The sequence below is a fragment of the Dermacentor silvarum genome, chromosome 11 (assembly GCF_013339745.2).
Source record: "Dermacentor silvarum isolate Dsil-2018 chromosome 11, BIME_Dsil_1.4, whole genome shotgun sequence".
NCBI classification, from domain to species: domain Eukaryota; kingdom Metazoa; phylum Arthropoda; class Arachnida; order Ixodida; family Ixodidae; genus Dermacentor; species Dermacentor silvarum.
The window spans coordinates 110,775,016-110,799,071 of record NC_051164.1 but is presented as its reverse complement, the minus strand read 5'-3'; the positions used below and the strand labels follow the sequence as shown (position 1 = coordinate 110,799,071).

General features: G+C 41.1%; 2 protein-coding genes across 2 annotated transcripts in view; one reads left to right on the top strand and one right to left on the bottom strand.

The window, feature by feature from the left end:
* Positions 1–1,431: 1,431 nt before the first annotated feature.
* LOC119433236 (sodium-coupled neutral amino acid transporter 9) lies at positions 1,432–20,384 on the bottom strand. The gene is made up of 14 exons (XM_037700385.2): positions 19,997–20,384; positions 18,724–18,850; positions 14,974–15,062; positions 14,852–14,915; positions 13,846–13,939; positions 12,338–12,505; positions 11,214–11,252; positions 10,167–10,367; positions 7,113–7,217; positions 6,913–7,019; positions 5,419–5,523; positions 5,186–5,334; positions 4,503–4,592; positions 1,432–3,778 (listed from the first exon to the last, which is right to left on the bottom strand). Exons 1-14 carry the CDS (start codon positions 20,116–20,118, stop codon positions 3,601–3,603), a joined length of 1,638 nt encoding a protein of 545 aa, XP_037556313.1. The 5' UTR covers positions 20,119–20,384; the 3' UTR covers positions 1,432–3,600.
* Positions 20,385–20,932: 548 nt separating this feature from the next.
* Positions 20,933–24,056, top strand: part of LOC119433636 (1,4-alpha-glucan-branching enzyme-like) — a 45,658-nt gene continuing 42,534 nt past the window's right edge. Inside the window, 2 exon segments of the mRNA XM_037700892.2 lie at positions 20,933–21,353; positions 22,058–22,224. Of these exon segments, the coding sequence (XP_037556820.1) occupies positions 21,259–21,353; positions 22,058–22,224 (262 nt within the window). The 5' untranslated portion in view covers positions 20,933–21,258.

The window sequence follows — 24,056 nt, the reverse complement described above, 5'->3', positions numbered from 1 at the left end:
AATTAGTGTACTAACCAATAAGTGAGATGAAGAAATGGGATCATTTGCTTTCACTGCATAAATTGGGCATTGAGGTGACAACTTGAGCTCATTGCTCTAATAAAATTACAGTAAACTTGTCCACTCTCTATATTTGTAGGTTTTAATGACTATAGCCATCATCAGCAAATTTTTATCACTGTGCTTGGCTTCTTGGTGTGTGGAAAGGCAGGTGTAAACTGAAGGCGCAGGCTTATTCAATTTATTTTGTAAAAGCAATTGGCTTTCAACCGCCAATGCAGTGTCACCATTATATGTTTGAAATATATTCCACTATGATGATGCTACCATTGTTTATGTAATAAAAGTGTGAAAAATTTATCGTAGTTCAAGAAAAACTAAGTTTGCTCATAATTTAAAGGTATGCTTGAGTAGAGCACATCAAGACAGCTCTTCAAGTGATCCCAGCAAACATCTGTAATGTTTTTCATTCCCTGGTTGCAGTGACCATATGGCGAATTCTATTGGGAGAACAGGAGCAGGGCGCCGCGCAGTGCGGAGTCGGGTGACAGCGTAGTGAGAGCAGGGACACTCGACCCGCCACTGGAATACGGCGTGCATTCGGAGAGCAGGTGGAAGGGGGACGTGTGAGGAGAAATGTACCATGTGACTAAAGCAATCGCCGTCCCACCATTCTCAGCAGGAGAGCGGCAAAACACACGTGATCGTCTTGTTATCTGTCGGGCGCAACGCTGTCACCATTTGCGGCCACGTACTAACTTTTGTGCAGCGCCGACGCATCCCACAATGTTTCCGCCTGCGAAGATCATCTGAAACTGCAACTTGAATCTGAAGTTGAGCTCCAGCAGCTTTCGCTGCTGTCACTGTCGAGTGTCTCAAGCGCTTCAGCAAGGCAAAGACGCTTTGCTGCTGCTGTCCCCCGCGCATCCAACGAGAAGCAAGGCGGACTAGAAATGCCAGGATCCGTCGCTAAATCGCTGCGAAGCTCGCTCGTATCACCGACGTCAAAAACAGCGGTGCCAAAACACCAGCTACGCTTGGCTGATGCCATTGCCGCCGCGCGCGCCGGCTGAACCAAAATAAAAAGAAATGAGGAGGATATGACGGTTTAAGTCACATGACTTCCTCCGTACTCCACTTTTCAGGCGAGAGCAGTCCGGACTGCTCCCGGCTGCTCTCGGCGCAGCGAAACTGCTCTTCGAACTACCACTGGATGACGGCTCTCCCACTCCTGTTTGACCACTGAAACACGTTGCCTCTGGAACGAGCACTTTCAGCGTGCTTTTGAGTGCTCCTGTTCTCCTAATGGAATTCGCCAATAGAAAGATGCTCTTTGAGCAAGCTTAAATGAAATGCATCATAAATCGTAGGCAGAAGATGACAGTACTCCCTGAAATGTTTGTTTACCTAATGCAAGAATCGTAGTGCAGGTCAGTGTTCTGGAATAATTTTATTGCAATTGTCTGCAAAATACAGGTCATCTGTTTTCTAAGTTTAAATGAGTATACATCAAAACCTTATCTAAAAAAAAATATTATTTCCTACATAAACCAGAGAGCATGTAGAATCTCAATCGTCAACCTGAAATGTGGAAAGCTATGGAGTGACTTTCAATTAGCAAGTCTTCACAGCCAGCAAGACAAATTTGCATATGAACAAAAATGTGCTCTGACAATTGCCATTCAGTATGCACCGCACGACTAGCCAAAAAGGTCAATGTAAGTCATTTCTCTTTGTACAACATATTTGGATGACATAGAAAGGAAAAAAATATTTAAGGAAAAAATACCTTCCCAGATGTGAATAGAAATTGTGTGATTTGCTTAATAAATATAGCAATTTATCAGACCTTGTGGAAGTAAATCCATAAACATGCAAACTTAAAAACTCCAAGCAATTACACAAAGCAGATTCTTGTGCTCTTTGCATTCTATAGTGCCTGCTGCTTGAACATAAGTACTTTGCAATACAACTTCATGGCGTATGACACTACATGCGTCACCTGGGCTGCAATATTTACTATCAACTTCAATTGCACTCACATCACATGATGTGACGTCAACAAGTTACAGACATATCGAGCTCAAGGCACAAGTGGCTATGATTCAGAATGCAGGCACATTCCTATGATCCTTGCAAGTCAAAAAATTGAAAATATCATTAAAACCAGATATTAATAAATTTAAAATAGAAAACAGTATCTAAAATATGTATCTTTGATTAAAAACAGGAGAGAGTATTTACTGTTGTATACAAGACAAAGTAATATTAATACCATAAATGTCAGAGTAACAATAAAGTGCCTCTAGTGTTGTAATGACAGCTGCCTCAGTGGTGTGGCTGCAGGATTTATAGTCCTATCAGCCATCATTAACTTCAGTAATCTTCATTGTGACTTGAGTAGAACCTTAAACACTGAAATACAGTTGAATGGTGGCAATATGCATATCTTATATATGTGCCATGCTGACTAGAGCCACGTACAAGGAAAATAACATGATGGCTACTAGTTGTTGGGTTATTATATACCATAATTATGTGCAACAGTGATATGCTTAAATGGCTACGTTCAATACATACTAAGCAACAGTTATCGGGAAACAAGGGTGAATAAGTGTGAAGGTGATTAACACCTGGCATTTCCGTTTAAGACCTACTCAATTTCAATAACTTTCAACTTCAAAAACATTTCATGGAAACATTCAGATTACTTCTTGTCACAGAGTGCATCTTCTGTAAGGCATTCATCTTAAAGGCAGAACAATCTGAGGCATGTTGTTACCAGCTGCTAGCACTGTAGAGGACCTTGATGACATAATGTTAAAAGAAATCCTAGAACACTTGAGTGTAAAAGATATAATGTCACAGGGAAGATGCAAAGAATGATGAAAATAAAACGAGGCCCTAAGACCAGCTCACAGTTGAGAACATGTTGATAAATGTACTACATGCTGGCTACCAATGCTGCTAATTTGCAAATCAGAAGCTTGGTTGAACTAATAGTGCTCTTGGCTCTCCAGTTCATGTGCCCATGAGTTTTAATCTCGTCCTGCACAAGTATGCTAAAAACTGCGTTCATTATTTTAAAGTTTAACCATGGCCTAAGTGGCAAATTTCCTGCTTAATATTGTGATAAGGAATAGAACTTTACATCACTATGTGTTCACACAGCAACAGGCTTGTTGGCAACAGGAAAGGTAGAATAAGCAGGCACACACATGAAGAATGGGATAGCAGCTCTGGCTGCATGCACACAGCCGATGAACGTGCATAGAAATAAAGCATTGACTAAAACTACAGAACGATAAAAGTGTTCTATGGCTGTCTGCTGTTTCAGAGCTTAGGTGTCCTGCTTGCTTTCAGTGCATACTTGCTGCGTCAGGGGACATGGCCAGAGCTGCGAGGTGCATGGCTTTCTGCAGGTAAGCTTAGGTGTGAGCTGGTGCTCGTTGCATTTTTGGTGTCCGCACCTGCTTGTATAGTTTTATAAATTAACTATGCACAAACTGGCTCAACATTGTACTCTCCTGAGATTGAATCACCAAACATGCATATAGCACAAGACATAAATGGCACCCATGCATGAACCTGGCTGGCAGACTATTCAAAGTACGGTAGTAGGAACTGAGAGACAAAGTTTGCCACACCCAACACAATAATGAACCCGTGCACCAGGACTGTGCTTGTAGTCAACTTGTAACGCCGCCGTAGGGCAACCATGTAGATAATGCAGGGCAGAGAAAATATGTACACTAGTCCAGACAGGGCACCGCAGTACCTGGAACATAAACAGTGTCCTGCTTAGTATATCTGTAAGCTGTTTCATTTCAACGAAACAAGTAAAAGAAAGAGATAAATGTGATGTTGAAATGAGGTACTGGATAGTATAGTACACAGCTTAAAACGTAAGTCATTTTGGCATGTCAGCCAGCCAGTCAACACAACTAAGTGACTTCCTAAATGCCAGCCCTGGGCACCTGTTACTTACTATTACATGCAGTCAGCACTGATTAGTATGTCATTACTGCTTTTGAATTTTTCAAAGCTATGGGTGCTGCTATGTCACATTTTAACAAAGTAAACTACAAGTTCCTTAATGCATATAAAAGTCAACTAAATTGTGCTACTTCAATGACAGTGTAGTTAAGAAAAGCTAATTCTGTAACAGCTACATTGTGTAACAGTTATCTCAAAGCACTCTTCAGTCAGTACACCCTGGTCATTCCTTCACAGTATGCTCAGCAATACAATGTTAACCAGTTGACCAGCCAATATTGACAATGCCAATTTGACAGTAATCCTTTTGCAGTCACTAGAAGCACAGAATCTGATGAAGACAAAGAAAGGCACAAAGAAAAGACACACACAGATTCTGTGTACTCTTCTTTGCTTTCATCAGATTCTGCGCTGTTTCCCCTGTACAGTGCACAACCAACAAGCCCAATTGGAAACTCTGCTCAACTTGAATAGTTCATGTTTAAAAAGAAAGTCAGGTGACTTGCCTTAAAATGGTACCAATTTGAGGCAAAAATATGGCAAAAAGAACACACATTGCTACCACCACTGCATTGACAGAAACCACCTGCTTCAACCTGAAATGAAAGAGGCCAGCATTGTAGATACATTTACATTAGATGTAGTGGTCAACCATGCTGTGATCAGAACACATGCAGAAAATGAATAATAAAGTTATTGTAGAACAACATGGAAGCAACCTGCTGCAGTCAATGCAGGTATAGACAAGAATATAGCTTTTGAATTAGTGATATCACAGAAGAACTACCATTAATAAAGTTTATAATTGGGCCAGACAGCTATTGCAGCATAAGGCTATGATTAAACAAATGACTGGGAATGAAGTGTTCTGTATGTGATTCATTTGTGTACGTATATCATGAGTAACTTAACATCTCATTCACAAGTGGTGCAATTATCCTTTAAAGCACTGTGAACAACATGAGTGAAGCACACATAATTACATTTCATTTTTATTTCCTTTAATAACCAATAGTCTGACTTAACGAAAGTAAGAGCAATATATACACAATAAAGTAGCAGACAATGAATGCATTCAACATAACTACAGTATCACGAAAAGGGTGTGATAGTAATAACTTAAATACAATAACAAAAAAAAAGAAAACTTGTAGAATTCATGCAAAACATGCAAGACATTCATACAAACCCTGGATAAACAAGACGGTAGACCCAGTGCATAAACTGCACTCTCAGCAGGTATGTTATCATGGGGAACAAAGTTATGTATTGCACCAGGAGGAAAATACGTGTCACGAAAGCCATCACGTCATGGTTGGCAAAGTTATTCAGCAAGTTCTGTGAAAAGAAACAGAAACAGGGTCAGCAAACAGAAAGACAATTCTTGTGCTATTGTAGGACTTGCACAAGCAACATGCTTACATCTTCGATGCAGCTTTTCGCCATTGGAAAGGTGGCGTAAAATGGAACGGCGACGAGCAGGTACGTAGTTATGACGAGGCCAAAGGCAATTGAAAGGTCCCTTTTCTGCAGAACACACAAAAAAGGACTTGCTTAGAGAAGGCTCTGCATTTGGCTTATTTCGTATTTCTTCACATGAAAGCGTATGGTGCACATAAATGCTCCAATGACGCATCCTCTCCATTAACATGCATGAAATGTGTTGCACTGGAAATGAGCAGTAATACTGCAATAGCTGAAAAATCATTTCATTATATTTTGGCTCTCCATGTGAACCGCCATCCGCCAAAGAGAGCCGACAATTTTTGAAGTAAATAACACCATAACTTTGCATTGAAAATACAATATCTATGAGCTGTGAAGATTTGCACAAATTATTAAAGACAACATGATCACAAACTGTACTAAAAGAGCTAAAAAACTTCCTTGTTATGAAATGTTTTACACAAAACTGTTCAAGAACCAGTTTAATAATTTATAAGGAGTTCACTAATGTCTGTCTGTCTGTCTTCTTGTCTGAGCATGGTGAGAGTTTTATTACCTTAAAATTGCAGTGTTTTATTGAATTTTGCCACTTTTTACACTTTCATAGAAAATTCCAAAGACATTAGCCAAGATTGTGTTTGTCAGCCATAGATCTTTCACATTTTAATCATGCAAATTGAAGCACTGGCTGCTAAACAAAAGCATCTGTAGTGGACAGTGTGCTTCGCGTCCGACGAAGACAAAGACAAAGAAGAAGCTCGACATCACGTCCAGGTCACCAACTTGTGGGAACGGAAGACTCAGAACAAATAAACATTTATTCGTCGGGGCAACTAAGCTGATGTTGCGGCCATGATGTCGAGCTTCTTCGTCTTCGTCGGACACGAAGCACACTGTCCACTACACATCTATGCACTATGATGTCTTAGGTAACAAAAAGTGAGATGCAATTACCTATGCAAGTGATGAAATGTGAAGAGACAGTGCTACATGCATAGCAATAATGAGCAAGCTGGCCTCAAGATCAATATATGCCTGTTTTCTAACTGTTAATCTCACTTCTACACTTTTGAACAACTAGTAGCTACTTTTGAACAACTAGCTACAGCACTGGTCATTGTTGAAATAAAGTGTGAACATGTAGTGATGTTTGCATTTAATATTAAGCATTGTCAGTAATGCGCATGATAAAATAATGTACAGTAACTATTTCCTTCTAAAAAATAAAGTTGACCAAGGACTTGTGTTAGTGGTGACCACGGCTGGGATTGACGTGTCATGCGCACAAAATCGGGCATACTCCAAGGGCTCAGCTATAACCCTTTTGCAACACATGTATACAGCGCTGACAATCTGCTAAAGTAGTACCAAATTCATAGGACTTCTTACAAAAGCGGTGACGTGCTTGGAACAAACAGGTAGCAAATACAATCATGACGTTACATGCAGCAAAAGTACGAAAGTTCTCACATTGTTTTCTGGCCTCCTCTGGTTGCGCATCATTGAGATGATGCAGTTGTGTATAAAAAAGGAAAGGCACAGGACTCCAGTCAGTGCTGGAAATGTGGTCTTAAACACTAAAGGAAGGAAAAGAGATAATTTACTTAGTGATGCTTCTAAAGGCTTTGAAAACACTGCGAGCGCAGATAAAGCGTTTTTCAACAGCTTACGTGGGGTGTAGTACAAGTTCGTCTTGTCCACAAAATTGATGTTGATTCCCCAAGAGGCAGCCTTGATGAAAATGTAGATCAGTAAGTAGAACACAGATATAGTTCCTGTAGAGAGGATGCCATCAATTGCCAGATGCCATAGAATTATTATTTACAGCCAAGCACACAGGATGACAGCATTCTTAAGTCGAGTCTGTTGATAAGTGGTTTGAAGAACCACGACACGGGCAACAAAACCATAAAACGCATTTACCGCAAGTTTTTTTCACACAGCATATATGTCTGCCACAAGCTTGTGTTTGGCGCATTAAGCCTCTTGCTGGAATACTGGCACTGATTAACAGTGGAAGAACAAGGAATGTCACTGGAGCAACATTCGTTTGACGAAGACAAGTCCCCCTGTCGATGCCTTGGTTCCACCGACATTCTTTGTTAGACTATTTCTCATTGCTTCAAGCCTCCATCTTTCTGTGAACCACTCTCTTGTTTTAGATTAATTCTAGGAGTCATTTTAGTTTACTGACCTAATACTGTCAGCTGGACAGCAAGCAGCCTGAATGCATCTTTACTTGTTTTCATTCCTTCCTATATGTTTGCTCTCACAGCCCCTGCAGTCATCCCATTCAGTATGAGAACACTAAGCAGGACTGGTGGGCCAGCTTGTTGTGAACTACCTGTATTCTTTTCTTCATGATCTGAGTATGGCACTGTTTGCACATTATGAGGGCCACTACCATTACATAAAATATTATTTTTTGCTAATAGTGATGTGCAAAGCTGGTCATATTTGGCAATGCTATCGTCATTTTGATGTTTCCTGTAGTCATTTTTCGTTAAGCAAAGCAATTGCTTCATAGCACAAGCCTTACATGTGCAGACAAATAGTTGGACTGACAATGTAACAGCTTCCCTTAGACAGGCTAGCATGTAATCCTTGTGTCATTTCAAGACACAAAGGCACTTTCCTTCTCAGCTTTGAATGGAGTCACTAGAGATCTATTTTCACTTGACGTATTTATTTTACATCCCAGTAATACAGCTTGGCTAAGCAGGACACTGTAATACACAGCTATGGATTAATCTTGACCATCAATGACTGTTTAAAGTGGACTAAAATGTTAAAATGAGATAATTTTAAACAGTGCGACATAGGACAAAGAAAACAGGCACAAGACAGAGCACTGTGGAGGATGTCAGAACACACAAATTAGAACCCGAAGTACAAGTAATTAACATTAACAGTGTGTTCATTTGGGCTGGTTAGTACATCTTGTCAAAACGACACAATTACGAACAGCACAACACAGGACAAAGAAGAGCACAGAACAGAGTGCTGCTCTTTTTTTTTTTTTTTCTCTTTGTCCTATGTCACGCTGTTCAAACCCTGTTGTTTCAACAAGATGTACCAACCAGCCCAAAAGAAAATGCTGCACTAAAATGGCCCCCCAATATCATTTTAGCAGCGAGGCTGTCGTAACTATTATCAAACCCATGACTGCTTGCTTAGCAACAGCAGCACACCAGAGCCATGAGCAGGCACTACAGGTAAACGGGGTAATCTCCCTGCCCAAGTAAGGTCTTGCAGGTAGTGACAACCGCCATGAGCATCTGTAGCTGATGAGCACACCTCTCAGATTATTTGGCACATTTTTTCAAGGAACTGCTGAAACCTGTAGCAAGCCTGTACGCATGAAAGTAGCTGGTTTGACCAAATGCAGGACACCACGGAATAAGCGCCACCGCAAGTATTTAACATTTAAGATATACTGAGGACATCAATAAAAATTTACAAGACATACGACCAAGTACAGCAGAACTCTCCCTGCACACTCACTTTAGTTGGGAGTGTAGCACTTAATTGCAGGTGTTCCTTGTCGCCTGTGATTGGTCATGTTACCTACTATATTACAGATCTGTGCTATCACACTGAAATGAAATGCAGGTACATTTTACACATTTACACTCAAGTTTGAGTTGTAAGGTATTTCTGAAGCACACAAGTAACCAGTCACTGAGTGCGCATTATGCATGACCCTTAATTTCAAAACATTCCTATACTACACCAGAGGCTTATATTAGATGAATTCAGAAGTGAAGAAGAGTGCACGTCTTGGTTCACATAAATTTTTCATGTTTAATTTTAGCCTATTAGAAGCAACTAATAGAGCTGTACACAGTCCTTTAGTATGCATACTGTTGGTGCTTACTGCAAATATCCATTGTTTCACACAAGTTGTCGCTACTGTTATAGATACTATTCAATATACATATGGAATTTATTTTCTTTACTGGCCACCATAGGATTTGAATGAATGCCTTTTAAGAGAACAACAAAGTTAAATATTGGCACATGCCGGCTATTGGCACAAGTCAGGCTATATAAACAGATTATTGCTCCAAAGTATCCAAAGTGCCACTTCAATTGAGGAAAACTTCATTAGTACACTTAAGACAGCAATGGCACCACCCTGTAAATATATGGTGTCAGCTTCCATGATGTAAGATGCTGTTTATAATTGGCAAATTGTGGTCAACAGTGGCAATTGTGGTCAATAATAAAGAAGTGCTTATTGCAAAGTATGTCGTATGGAAGCAAATACAGCCTGAAGAATTTTATTGGGTTTTTCAACAATATAACTCACTGATACTACCTCTTTATGCTGTTCTTTTGGCTCCATTTGTGATTATGTGGTGCCCTGTGCCCTCTACGTGTGGTCCCCTGACTCAAAGTAGGCAGCAGCACCTAATAAAACAAAACCTCCAAGATTGCCAGCACAGCTCAGAATACCTACATAGGTTACACCACTCATCATATATGATTTTACATGCAAAATAATTATGCAAGTGCTTTAGTCATTTTCACCTCTTCAGATAACACATTGCCAGGTTTTGGAAGAGTAATCTGACAATTGAGAATGAGTCAGTGCTTTGGCCTGTATTACCATTTTAGGTACAAATTGGGATAATGCTTTAATTTTAGTCTAACATTTAAAATATGTGTGGTTGTCTCACTCTGAGCTATCAATGAGAAAGGCATTATCTATGGGCACTCACCAAGAGAGGTAAACTTGAAAAAGAAGGATGGAGATTTCAGGTTGATAACTGGAAACAGCAGGAACACCAGGACAATGGGCATTGTGTACTTGCTCTGCAGAACGTCGAGAATCTTGTCGTTTGTAGTGTTTGTTGCATTCGAGAATAGTGTGAAATCATCTCCATATGACTCACTAAAGCTTTTGGCACATAGTAGGCTTGCTTCATGGATCACCAAGAATAAACAAGAGCAATGCACAGTAATTAGAATCCAGTGTATTGTTTTACGAAAATCACCATCTATTTCGCTTCCTAAGGTCCTGACACGGCATTGAACACTGGGCTAAAGGAGCAACTGAGTTTATTACAAAGTCTGTAGCTACCGTTTAAAAATTACATGAGCAAACTAAGAGCAACAAAATGGCTGATGATCAGCAGATAGGGGAACAAAAGCTACAAGAAGAAAAGTTAATGAAAAAATAAACTGGAATGAAGTTGCCATTTGGGCCTGTTGCTGTGCCATTAGTACAAATTACATACTGACTTACGGATGATGACAGAAAAAAACAGATAACACATACACAGTGAAAAATCACAACTGCTATGACTTAACCATCGTGTGTGTATAAATTGTTTCTTTTTGTCGTCTTCGTTCGTAACATGCTACACAATCTGTACTGATGAGAAAATAAATGTCACCACTAGCTTAAGCTTAGGTGCTGGTGGGAAATGTATGCAGCTGTAAGTATACAGTGAAAATATACAGCTGCACAAATGTGAAAACTAGTATAAAATGTCTGCTGGTTGTTAATTGCAGTTTTTTGTCGACGCAGCAAAGTGTCTTAAAAACTAAAATGAGCTGTCTTCATCTACGCTTTGTCTTCATCACCTGAATTTACTAAAATGAACTCATTATAAAATACTAAAACATAGCCCGACCTAAGTAAGTGTGCTATTATCCTGTAAACATAATGTACAAAAGAAGCATTTTTTTATCAGAATATAGGTGTGCAGACGCTTGTCAATGTGCTGCAAATAAATAACAAAATACAAATGTTTAAGGCTTACCACTTTGGTCATCGGGCCCAATAATCCCAGCAATGTGATCTGAAGAGAGAGGAAGAGCACACTCTATTGTATCTACTTTATTAGAGACCTATCACAAGAGGGACATATTGAAATTTGTGCTTACACAGTGAGAACAGGCAAGATGTAGAAAGGTCCACAACTAAGGCAACATGCAATTAGTATTCTGCCATCAATTATTACTGAGATATGGCATAAAGACCTACTGACTAATGTGTTATGTATAAATGTACGACCAATTGATTACGTCAGCCACTTCTTTTCGAGAAAGGCATGCAGATGTTCCAGTTTTAATGCCATTATTTTATTGGTTAGGCTTTACCTTTAATAACGGACAGTATTGTACATCATTGGGGAAGAGCAAGAGGAAAATGAGAGAGAGGTTAGCTAGTTTAAGATCTGGATGGCTATCATGTACTGTGCTAAGAAGGTAAAGAAACTGAAGGGGAGACAAGATGAGAAAGAAAATAGGCCCATAAATATGAGGAAGTGATAATGTTACTGAGCCAAACATTTTCACAACTTTGTTAAACAGTGGCCAACAGCTCATCTAATTTACACACCCTGTGATGCAAATTGAACCAACAATCTCTATCAACGGTCTATATACCATGGAAGGTGACACCTAAGGTATTCTGACAGTTCTATGGTCAGAGTAGTGTTTATTGTAATGTGTTCCAGGCACTTATATTATGCATTCACTGCAGTAGCAGATGGTGGAAATTTTGACAGCAAATGTTAGCTGGCTTACACACAGTACACCATTCACAGTGTACTGCCTGTATTTCATTTCATGATGGTATACAAATACGTACATAAAGGAGAATAATGTGTCTTTTCAAGCTTTTAGCTTCTACAAATCGAGCCAAACAAACACACCAACAAAAACCTGTTACAGTATTGAAGGGACTGCAAGTGATGCTGGGACTTCTACCTCCCAGTTCAACAGAGGCCTAAGGTTTTGTTTTCACCAGACAACCTTTGACCTTTCTTCATATTTTACAAGCCTTCCTAACTACAAACAAATCAGCCTTTCTCAACTTTATTGCACTAAATAGAACTTGCGCCTAGTATAGTCCCTTCACTGTTCACAAACAAGCACTGACCATAAACAAACACGCTTGTATTGGACAGGAAAGTGGACATGAGCACCCAGAAGACCACAGTGGCACCAATAAGAGGCATCATGGAGAACACGATGGCCAGCCGCTCGCCCCATTCACCCAAGAAATAGTGGCACACGTCTGAGAACTCCATTGGTTCACCCTTGGGGCCTGCAAAGAGGCACCACAGCAAGGCAGACAGACACAGTTAAGAGCTGCACACAAATTTTCATCAACATGACACGGTGTTGTTAACTAGCTGATCTGGTTCTCATTTCAGTGATGGCTTAACAAGTTACAGATGAACACGGTCCATTGGTATGGACAGGAATTTGCAGCACTTGTAGCTGGCAGCCACCTTTTTCTGGGGACTGGGGGAACAAATCACCGAGATAGCACTCAGCTCGCTACTCTCGCATGCTTGCCAACAGCGTATGCTTGTCCTAGCTGTGTCGTTAGCTGCCCCATCATCAAATCCATAGGCCGTGCTGACAGACTCTAAACAGTGGTATGAGAGTAAAAAAACGTCTGGTCTATAAAAAGCAAACAATGTGGTTCGTTTTTAAGAAAGAGCTATACAGTCGAATTTCAATATAACGAACAAATGTTTTTTGCTGTTGTGAGTGAATAATGAATATATGCGTATAACAAATATATAATGAAGGTTATTTCAAGTTGAATGCAAATTCAATATAACGAGGTACAACTCTAGTTTAATTTTTGAAATCACAGATGTTATGAGAAAACAAGCAAAAGTTGATATTTTGCCTGAAAACAAAAGGAATACTTAGGCAAGATGGGCACTGTGAAGAGATTATGTATTTAACAGCATAATGGACATGAGGGGAAGAAAATGTAATTTGATTCTGGGCTTCACATATAATGGTCTGCTTATGAGGCACACCGTAGTTGGGAACTTCAAATTAATTTTTACACCCTAGGGTTTTTTGACATGCACCTAAATCTAAGTGCACGAGTGTTTTTTGCGTTTCACCCCTATAGGAATGCGCCCACCACGGCCTAGAATGAGCCCGCTACCTCGAGCTGAGCAGCACATAGCCACTGTGCTACCACAGTGGGTGCAGGAAGGAAACATAGCTGGCAGCAGTGGAGCACCAGATAGGCAGATCATCATCATCAGCCTCTATTTATGTCCACTGCAGGACGAAGGCCTCTCCCTGTGATCTCCAATTACCCCTGTCTTGCGCTAGCTGATTCAAACTTGCGTCTGCAAATTTCCTAACTCCATCACCCCACCTAGTTTTCTGCCGTACTCGACTGCGCTTCCCTTCTCTTGGTATCCATTCTGTAACTCTAATGGTCCACCGGTTATCCATCCTATGCATTACATGGCCTGCCCAGCTCCATTCAATCAATCAAATCAGTTCAGCATAATCCTACAAGGTGAAGGAAGTGTTATGAAAGGGAAAATTATCATCCACCCAAATGTGACACAAAGCTACAAAGGAAACCTATAAGGGCAACTGGAGAAATTGAAAGCGGAGGCTCACCTGTGAGGCTAGGGCTGCTGAGCACCCTGTATGCAGTGTACAAGCAGAGGAGTCCGATGGCCAAGACGAGCACTATACCCCCGGCAAAGCCAGCCTGCAGACAAGAAGCACTCGCTCAACTGCATTGCGAATGTAATAACTTTAATGTGAAACATTCTGACTTCATGTTTAACATTTCTTGGGGGTAATTTAAAAAATTTTTTTGTTCTTGCTTTGTGTGTGCTAGCTTGATACTCTCGAGCATGCTGATGGCACCCTGCAATTATGCTAAAGAATTTCTGATTATGTTTGGTAAAGCAAGACCGAATTGAGCAAAACAAATCAAGCGTGCCTGAAAATGACTGTCAGTGCTTGATTTGCATCGGGTTTGACCACACATTGACTTAAAGGCTGAGGGCAATGAAATTTCACTTTGACTAAATTGGTTATGAATGAGTATCATGTACATGCTCTATTCAAGCAATCTTGGCAAAGCTCCAGGGCTGGTAATTGTCAAATTTTTTTATTAACAGCCTTTAAATAGCACCCAAGAAGACGACACATGTGCCTAGTGGTTAGCGGATGTGATATAAATCCTAGAACACTGCCTCAGAGATAACACACTGCGGGCGCCACCTGATTTTGGAAGCCATGCTGGAGAGCTGAGCTGGTTCTCAACGTGTCATGTTGTGCATCACTTCCGGTGACATTTTCTTTTTTTTTTTTTTCAGCTTTGGTATCAAAAACATTTATTTTTGCAGGCTTCTCACGATGCATCCACTTGTATTTCCAATGTAATATTTCGCACCGAGGCTGCTCTATATCTATATTATCTGAAACTAGGCCTTTTACACGGTCCAAAACTTTGTTGCAGTGCGCCTTTAAGCATGCTCAAAAGTATTTGTGTGACAAGGGTGTTATTGTAAGCACAGAGGAAAAATAATGTCAAAGCTAGGTTTTGGATATGCATTACATTCTGGGCTCAATCACACGATCACCTCAGCCAGGTGCAGGAAGGAAGGTGTACCTGTGACATGGCCCATGGCATGCTGAGCAATGAGGTGCCCATCATGGTGTTCCATATGGCAAAGCTGAAAGGAAAGCACTGTATCAGTACACCACGCTTCCATGTAGATTGGCATGACTGACATTGTTACAAAGCTGCTCTGTTCACCGTCTGCTGATGGCTTGAAGAAAGGCAACGACAAATACGCTGGGAGCACATGCTCGGGGATGCACTGCACAAAAGAAAGTGGCATGGACATCAAACAGCAGAAGCAGTAAACCAGTGATCTTTTTTTTACACCTGCGTTACATTTATAGTATTTGTTCAACACATACTGCAGTCTAAAATGTGAATAGAAAATATGATCTGATCACAATGCCTGTCACACATAGTTACATGAGAATGTGATGTGTGATTGCACTGTAGTGCATTTCCAAGCTTAGTGTAATCACATACCTACACTTCGGAGCTTGAATTAAGTCATTATTGTAAACGCATGCAAACGTGAAGATGTAACAACACAGTCCGGCCCTTTTCGACTTGCGTGGACGTTAATTCATGCTCATAGTAGTACACGCATGCGTCATCAGCAGCAGGAGTTCAATACTACGAGCGCTGCATGGAAACAGATGGCTTTCTTTTCTTGCCGCCTAGTATAGGTGCTGAAAGTGAATGGTTAAGTACACATTTACGAGTGTGACCAATGCACTGTAGCCTTCTGCACCCCCCTACCACATGCTGCGTGCACATGCCACAAAAAATTTAGGTTGCACAACTGCCATTGAACTTAGAATATTGTTCCCAATGGAACAATATAAGCTAACACTGTTAAAGTCAATACAGTTCATAAAAATAGTGTAAAAGCGCACAATGTGACAATGGATCGGCTGCATTTTGAACAGTAAAATGACAAGTAAGCAACAGTATAAAGAGAAATGGGAGAACTTTGCAATCGCAAGATAACACAAGCAGCCAAGAACCGATGGATCTATTAGATTTTACTGCTGTCAAGCTATTTTTATTTACTAAGAGTGACTTCATAAAAAATAAATTTCGGATGTGCAAAAAAAATTGTTTTTAAATTTCCCTGCTACTTTACAGCTATAAAGACCGGTCCCCAAATGAAGCCAATCTGCCTTCATTCACGGCACTACAAGGTGGAGAGCCAAACTAGATGGCACAAGAAGAGAAACAATGAAATATGCAGGAATACAGAGCTAACAAAAATCATAGGACATTTGACTATGAACTGGGCTTATAATGAATTGAAGTGTAGCATGGCATCATGTCTTCCTTGAACTCTGTGTTCATGTTCTCCACTGATTTTCTGTTTGCATTTGTACATGGCAGTGTACAAACATTTCTTGTCTGTGAATTCTCTAATAATTACAGAATCTGTTTCAGTGAGTGTTTACAAGGTCATAATTTGCTCTGCCATTAGACAATTTGCAGCAAAAAACATGAGTGAGTGGCATCCCAACCATTCACCTGAGAAAAACTTTCAGAGCACAACAAAAAAGATATGAACAGATTGTATAATAAATATGCATATAATCTACACAATATTTTTGTAGCTTTATTACTGTATACCTGAGCATAAACTGACACACCATGCTCTTTTGTATCTAGCACTATATTTTTTTGTTTTCCTTTGCATATGCAGTGAGCCTGGAGTGCCGACATTATTATATGCTTTTCAGTATTTTTGTCAATAGCTGTTGTGTGATGCGCATCTATGGTTTCATGCACACATCTATAGTAAAATGGAAGAAGTTAGTCCTGTGTAGCCCTGTGCCTTCACACATTTCAACACTCTTCTGGACCATAGTGGCAAGCTCAAAGAATAATCAAAAATAAAGGTGGCAGCTTTACTGCTGCATAATAATATTCCACTATTGACTTTGTATTACTGTGAACAGAATTTATAGGCTAGAGGTGGGCTGAACATGCTTGTTAATTGATTCATTTGTCTTTTCGCAACAACCACCACTTATGCTCCCCAGCATTGCTCTGTAGCGTGTCCTTGCTGTATCACAGAAACATTATGTAGTGAAGACGTAACACGCTGCTCAGAGTTGACAGGATTTCTCTGGCTATGCAGAATAAAAAGGTTTAGAAATAAAGGGCCCAAATTTAGGGTGTGCTATCAGCCAGCTGTACAAAAGGCATACAAAGGAGTTTGAATTTCTGGGTGTGCAATGCTGCTTGGGGACGCTATTTCTAAAACTCCCTAATGACGCATAGTAGATGAAAGAGGTAAAGTGCTTCAACATTGAGGTAGCGAGGAGCAGCCCATTAGCGGATGCATGCACTTTGAAAGCTTCAAGTAAAGGATTGCACTGGCACTGAAGCTTGAAAAGATGCGGCAGTTATTATAAAGAAAATCAGCTGAAGGTATCTGCCCAGGTTTCTACGGGAGTTGAGGGTTTACACGTATGAATGGGTGACTGTATGTATGCTTGTATAGTTTGCGTACTTAATGCGAGTTTCAGAATGCTGTTCACGGTAACTGAGCGAAGGGAATCAAAGAGTCACTAGAGTATGGGTTTTCTTTTGTGCTACATTTATTATTCAATCTGGACATACAGACATGCTTTTGATAGTGTGTCCATGAAGCGAGAGTAGAGCTGTTTCAACGTTTTCACTGTGTGTCATGTATTGGGAGCTTAGATTTTGCTCAAACCAGAAAAAGTAACTTTTTTCCTGATCAGTCAGTTATCCTCTTTGGAATAACATCCATAACCAACCATAATAACCAACATAACTCATTTTCTCTCTCTTTTCAATTTCCAGCCTAAATGTGCACTTCATGCTCTGTTAGGAACTGCACACAAGTAGTATTGCATGCATTTTTTTTTTATGCAACATGTATCGTTGTTGACAAATTGTTGACCAAAGAAAGAAAAGCTACCCTAGAGCTGTTGCAAAATATTCTGTGTGTGGGCTTCCCCACATTCATAATTCACAGAGTCGTGCAGTGTAGTGCAACAGCAGCTGCAAGTAAATGTTGGCAAATGCCTGGCTGCATTTGGATGCGCTGTTGAAAGGCACTAAGGAGGGTGGGCTGTTTGATAGATTAATGAGGTTTAAATGCCAAAGGAACACCGGCACAGTGAGAGATGCCATATAGGAAGAAGCTCCGGATTAAATTTGACCACCCAAGGTTTATGCGCACCTAATTTACACAAGTGTTTTTCGTTTTGCCCCCATCAATGTGGCCACTATGGCAAGGAAATGACCGCGCAGTCTCATACTCAGAAGCAGAAAGCCATAACCAGGAGTAGCTAAGCAGAGATGATGGTTCATGACTGAAAAGCAGCGCAAAGTATGGAACGCAGGAAGAAAAGGCATACGGTGAAACAAAAGGATTGGAAGTACAAGTGCCGAGCCTATGGAGACAATGAGCAGATTAGAGGCACATATCTACACACGTTTTCCGAACTTGGTCACAGTTGCTACACACAGCACCAAGTCATGTTATAACCACAAAATCATATTTTCTTTTAATTTTCAGACACCAAAACATCTGCCTTCCCATCATTCTGCTGGCGAAAATTGTGAAAATATGATGAAACCTGCATAAGTCAACAAACCGTAATCTGCTCTGATAAAAGAGTGCATGCTTGCAACACACTTGATAAAGAACAAGTTATATGTCTTCTGAATGTCTTTTTTTTTTTCTTTTTTTCTTTTGTTGCAGTGAGTAGCATTGGGTGCCAGTGCTTGCCTTTTCCTTCATTTTATCTGATAGCATAAATCTTCATACTTGTACAATAAGCCATAGGTCCAGGGTCAGCAGCTGTTTCTGCTTATTACATTGTCTCTCATCTGTCTGTGCTGCTTTGGCTATAATGAATCCCGAGTATACTATCAGTATTAGTAATATATATTACCAGCATCTGTAGTGATGGATCCACCAGCTTGGTGTAGTAGCGGTATCGGCTGTAAGTTGCTGCCACATTTGCATCTGAGTCTGGTACTATGTGACCACGCTCACCAATAGGGTAGTGGAATGGTTTCCTTAAAAAGAAAACAGCAGCAACAGAAAGGCACTTGTTACAATGTATAGCAGGCAATGTTCTCTCCACTCTTGACTGAGCAATATAGTGTTTAAATCAGTTGGCTGCAACCTCATATTAATGCATCATCAGCAACATCCCAGGTTGCACAAAATGCACACTACTCAGAAGATGACAATGGAACATCCAGTGATCTTTGCTATCACTGTAGAGACCTTCTTTTACATATTCTAGGCCTCCTCATGGGGCATAAACTGATAAATTTTTTTTTTTGAAGGTTGACTGCACACCAATACAAAAAATTAAACTCACATAGTCCTATTTCTTTTCTCTTTTTTCAGTAATATGCAATGATTGCAGATGCATAAGATTAGTTTGTCTACAAGGCTCACCTCTGACAAGGTGTGCGGTTTTTGAATACAAAAAACTCCTAAAAGTTGTCTGACCCACATGCTGTTATAGCTCAAAACTGCTACAATATGAGAGGAGCTTGTACCATATATATATATATATATATATATATATATATATATATATATATATATATATATATATATATATATATATATATATATATATATATATATATATGGTATTTCAGTCCCCTACGCGATCTCAAACCAGAATTTGTGCCATACTACGTCGTGCAACTCTTGTAGTTATGTTATTGTTAGATTGTTGGCATCTTCTCACATTAATCAATAGTTTTCGTTCTTTTTTTTTCATGCACCTCCAGAGAAAACTCTGGAGTGTGCGCAGTCTCTGGCAGTGTGCGCAGTACCAGAACATTGCGAGGGACACTCGACACGATGTCAGAGATCTGGCACACAGCGACGTTGCAGATAAGACCTGTTTGGCCACATGGACACTTTGGTCTGTTATTTTCCGGACTCCGACAAAGGCCGTTTTTATCTGAATTAAGCAAGTCATCTCGGACGTAACGAGTACAGCAGAGCACACGAAGCAATTTCGTCAAGACAAAAGGCTTTTTCCTGTGCCTCGTAAACGACGACGATGTCGTGACAAAGTTGTTCTAACATTCGTATCCGCGATCGCTGCGGCTGTAACGATGAGCACGCACGCAGCAGAGAAACCTTGCATGCGCCAGCACATGAACGAACAAATCACAAACACTGGGAAGGCTGACCTAGAGGAATGACTGGAGAAGCTCTCGCTCACAGCCGCCGAACTGCATCCACTGCGCGCTGTTTCACTTTCATTCCTGTTGATCGCGCTCGACAACAGCGGGGACTTTTCATTTGGCTCCATAATGCTCCGTAGACACTGGTCACAATTTCAAGTAGGCGACGCACGGCGATCCGCACCGACGGGGCGACATAGCGTGCCACGGAGAGACGGCGAGACTGGGTTGATTCATACGCCTCCCGCGTCAGCAATCGCCTCGATGTAGCAGAAACGAAACCCGAGAGAAAGCGAGATGAGCAGACGCGCGAAGTGATAGCGCAGTATTTTGAGATAACAGCTGATAAAAGCGATACGAAAAGTTCCAGCTGCTGACGTCAGTCTGACGACAATAGACAACTACCGTAGAGTTCCATCAGTTCCACTTTCGTTTTCTGAGAACTGGCGTGTAATCAGCGCTTCCTGTGTTTAGCTCTGGGCATTGGCTCTGGACACGCATTTCTAATTATTTTAGCTAAAAATTAAAATTAACAAATGTAAATTACTTTACTGAGGGTTTATAATCATAATATCTGTCATTAGATATTTATTGCATGGAGAGATAACCACAAGAAAGAAACGATTGATTTCAACATTGCTTTGTTTCCAACAGCTGTTGTTCTCTATCTCAACTGAAACGCTCTAACAATTTGTCTTTCTTTTTTTTAACACATTTTTACTTTCACTTGCGATTAGCTCAAAGCCTCAAGCGCAAATATTGGTAGAAGTCAATGACCTTTTTCGAACTGTGATCTCAGGCTCTTACGCGCAGGATCCTCCCTAACTTTATCCTCCCCTCATCAACTTATAAGGCCCTTGTGCCAAGGGCAGCTGACGGTATCATCTTCCTCCATGTATATTATAGTTTGTTCTCCGTCCACCATCTTGGTGGGCAGCTGTTGATCACGACGTACTGGTCGTGCTGTTGATAACTTCAAGAAAGAAAAGACACGAGGTAGTAGTTTTTGTTTCGGGTTGCAAGGACACCTAGCGGTTGCCGGTTCGTTTCGCCAGATTCATGAGCAACTGTCACAGGCACTGTCCGTCGTGTTTCTCGTTGACACGGGTTGTTTCTGCGATTGCCATGCGTGGGTTATCGTAGTTTGTTGACCGAGCTCTCCTAGAGGATTCCTTCCCCGCCAAGTCTGAAGTGTCCTTCAGGCGGCTCGACCTGGCCGGTGTGCAGACAAACGCCCACGCCCCCCTCCTGCTACCTGTTTGTCAACCATGCCATCTTACATGGATGTTCATGTTCCATGCATTGAAGACTTACTGAAACGTGATCCATACCTCAAGAATCACGAAAATGAGATCAGGCGAAGGTAAGCGTACGACCTTGTGATTGACATTGACGTTGCTGGCAGGCGTACTTGCGTGTGTGGGCGCGGACGTCTCGGACAGTGATTTCACGTTGTGTTCATTACAGCCTTCGGTTGTGGACTGCTATAATACGTACTGTGGCATTACGCGGCTGCTGCCATCATGAAATATTCGCTTCTCAATACATGACAATCATCGCCGAAGGAATCCATGCGTGCCACTTCTTAAAACATCTCGTAAACTGAAATTCAACTGATCAAATGTCAGATACGTCCTACATTATTATGTGGAGATCTAAAGTACTTTCCGTGCGCATCATGACCTGAAATTTTACCCGAGAGCTAGGTTTCTAATGGGAGGTAAATTAAATCAGACCATGATAACGAAAGAAATATATATTTTTTTCGACGTGAGTGCATTTATAAGTATACCGTTGTCATGCAGCTTAGCAATAAATTTTCTGTGCGCTTAAGGAATGCGCCTGTAGCAGGCATATGATGTCTAAAGTGTTGTTGCAGTTGATTAAAGTTAATGTTAATATCCATGGTGTAGTTTTTTTTTTTTTTTTTCTGGGACCATTTCTGGGCCTCCATAAATAAGGCAGTGTTATACAATGCTTCTACATATGTGCACTGTCCAGTTTTATCTTTCTTCAGTGTGTTTCCATTCGGGCCTAACGGAGCATTTCTTTTTATGTTGGTTTCAGGTACAAGTGCTTTCAAGAACAGCTGCTGCAAATAGAGAATTGCGAAGGGCTCCTGGAGTTTTGTAAAAGTTACGAGAGGTACGGAATTCACCGCCTGCCTGACAACTCTATCCGTATGCTTGAGTGGGCACCAGGTGCTGAAGCCGTGTTCCTGCGTGGGGACTTCAGTAAGTGGCGTGACATACTCTAGTCCATGGACTATATATAAAGCAAACAGATAGTGGAGGCTTTCTATTGTTATACGGCTGGCGAAGATAAGCGTTGAAGTGCTGTGAATAGCAGCTGCACACTTTGTGGGTGGAATACTTGTTTTAATGCTTGATTTAATCTTGGCTCGATGGGCAGTACTGTTACATATGTTAAGAGCTACCATACATACATACGTACATACATACATGTTACCATACCACTCGAATGGACGCCTCTCCGACACCGGGCGGCACACTGAGAGACATACTTGAAGCACAACGACTGGGAAGACGAACCAAAGCTCCACCTCACCCCAAGCTCAACAAGTGACAGGTGAGGGACTGGTGCCGAATACAAACACCTACCCACACTTACATAGACTCCGCAAAATGTTTCCCGACAAACACAGTGGCAGGTGTCTGTAGTGCTACCCCACCCCGACACTCGTACAAATACCTTACCAATGCACGCAGCGTCTGGCAGACGCCAGCTCGCTGCTATTTAACGACACACTCAACAATTGTTTGGGGGTTGCGCGACTCTCGAAACGGTACTTGGGAAGCCAAGTACAGCTAAAACCCAAGACCTCAGCAGCAAAGAGCCTGCCTGAAAATCATTCGTACGAAGCCAATTCAATAGCAAGCAGAGAGAGGGAGAAACAACTTTATTGAAATAAAGATTGTGCTTGCTTACTGCGGCTGGAGCCCCTCTTCCAGGGCCCAACAGGTTATTGCGGCTCGCCGGATGGTTTGCAGGCAGGCTCTTTGCTGCTGAGGTCTTGGGTTTTAGCTTGAACTTTTGTGCATGGCCTAATGTGTGGTGCTGAGGCCAGTCTGAGTGACAGCATAATTGCTGATATGTTGAAAAAAAAAAAAAAAGAAAGTTCCTTGTAAAGCTGTAGCTAGCACTTTTAGGATAATGGTGTCCAGCAGCTAAAACTGAAGCCGTCAATTAGTATGCATGTGATGAGTAGCTATTTATTTTCAAAGAAACAAATGACTAGGACAACGAACAGTGCACTCTAGTGTAGAAACTAGCAGGAAAATAGTGTGGAAAACCACACTATTGTCCACATAAATGTGTTGTCTATGTTGTAATTTATATTTTTGTGTGTTGGCTCATCTCTGTAACTTTATTATTGCGCTGGATATATTCTAATATTTTTTTCATTTGCTGTGCTTCAGATTGTTTTAGATAGGTTTTTAATAACTTAAGGATCAAAACTCCTTTAAGTTAAAAGGACAAAGCTGCTTCAATTTCTTTCATTCAGTGGCAAAATTGTTTTAGAAATGAATGTGGAGAATTCAGGTAATCTTTTTTTTTTAATGCATGTTGCGGTACTGAGCACCTCCCTATATAGTAGTCGCTGTTGAGAGATGTGAAAGATTCTTGAGTAAATAAGTAAATAAATCAATAGTTCTTGATTTTTTGTGCTATATTCTACAGTGAAATCTCGATGATACGATCACGGCTAATATGAATTTCCGGATAATACAAATTTTTCAGTGGTCCCGGCCGAGCCCCATTACGTTGCAACGTGCTAGAGAACGGTTGTTACGAATCGATTTTCGACCCGTGTCGGTTTATATGAATAAACGCCGCCCCACCGACGGCCGCGAAAGAGAACAGCGCGCAGTCACGCGCTTTCTCCCTTTCCCTTTTGGTACGGAGGCGCGGACGCGGCGCCGGACAGCGTGGAGCCCGCGACTGGGCACAAAGATCGAGTTTGGAGCGGTGGCGCTTTTGTTGCTTTTCCTTTTGTGCTTTTCCCCACGCAGGCATGAGGAAGCGCGGCCGCCGCAGCGAACGA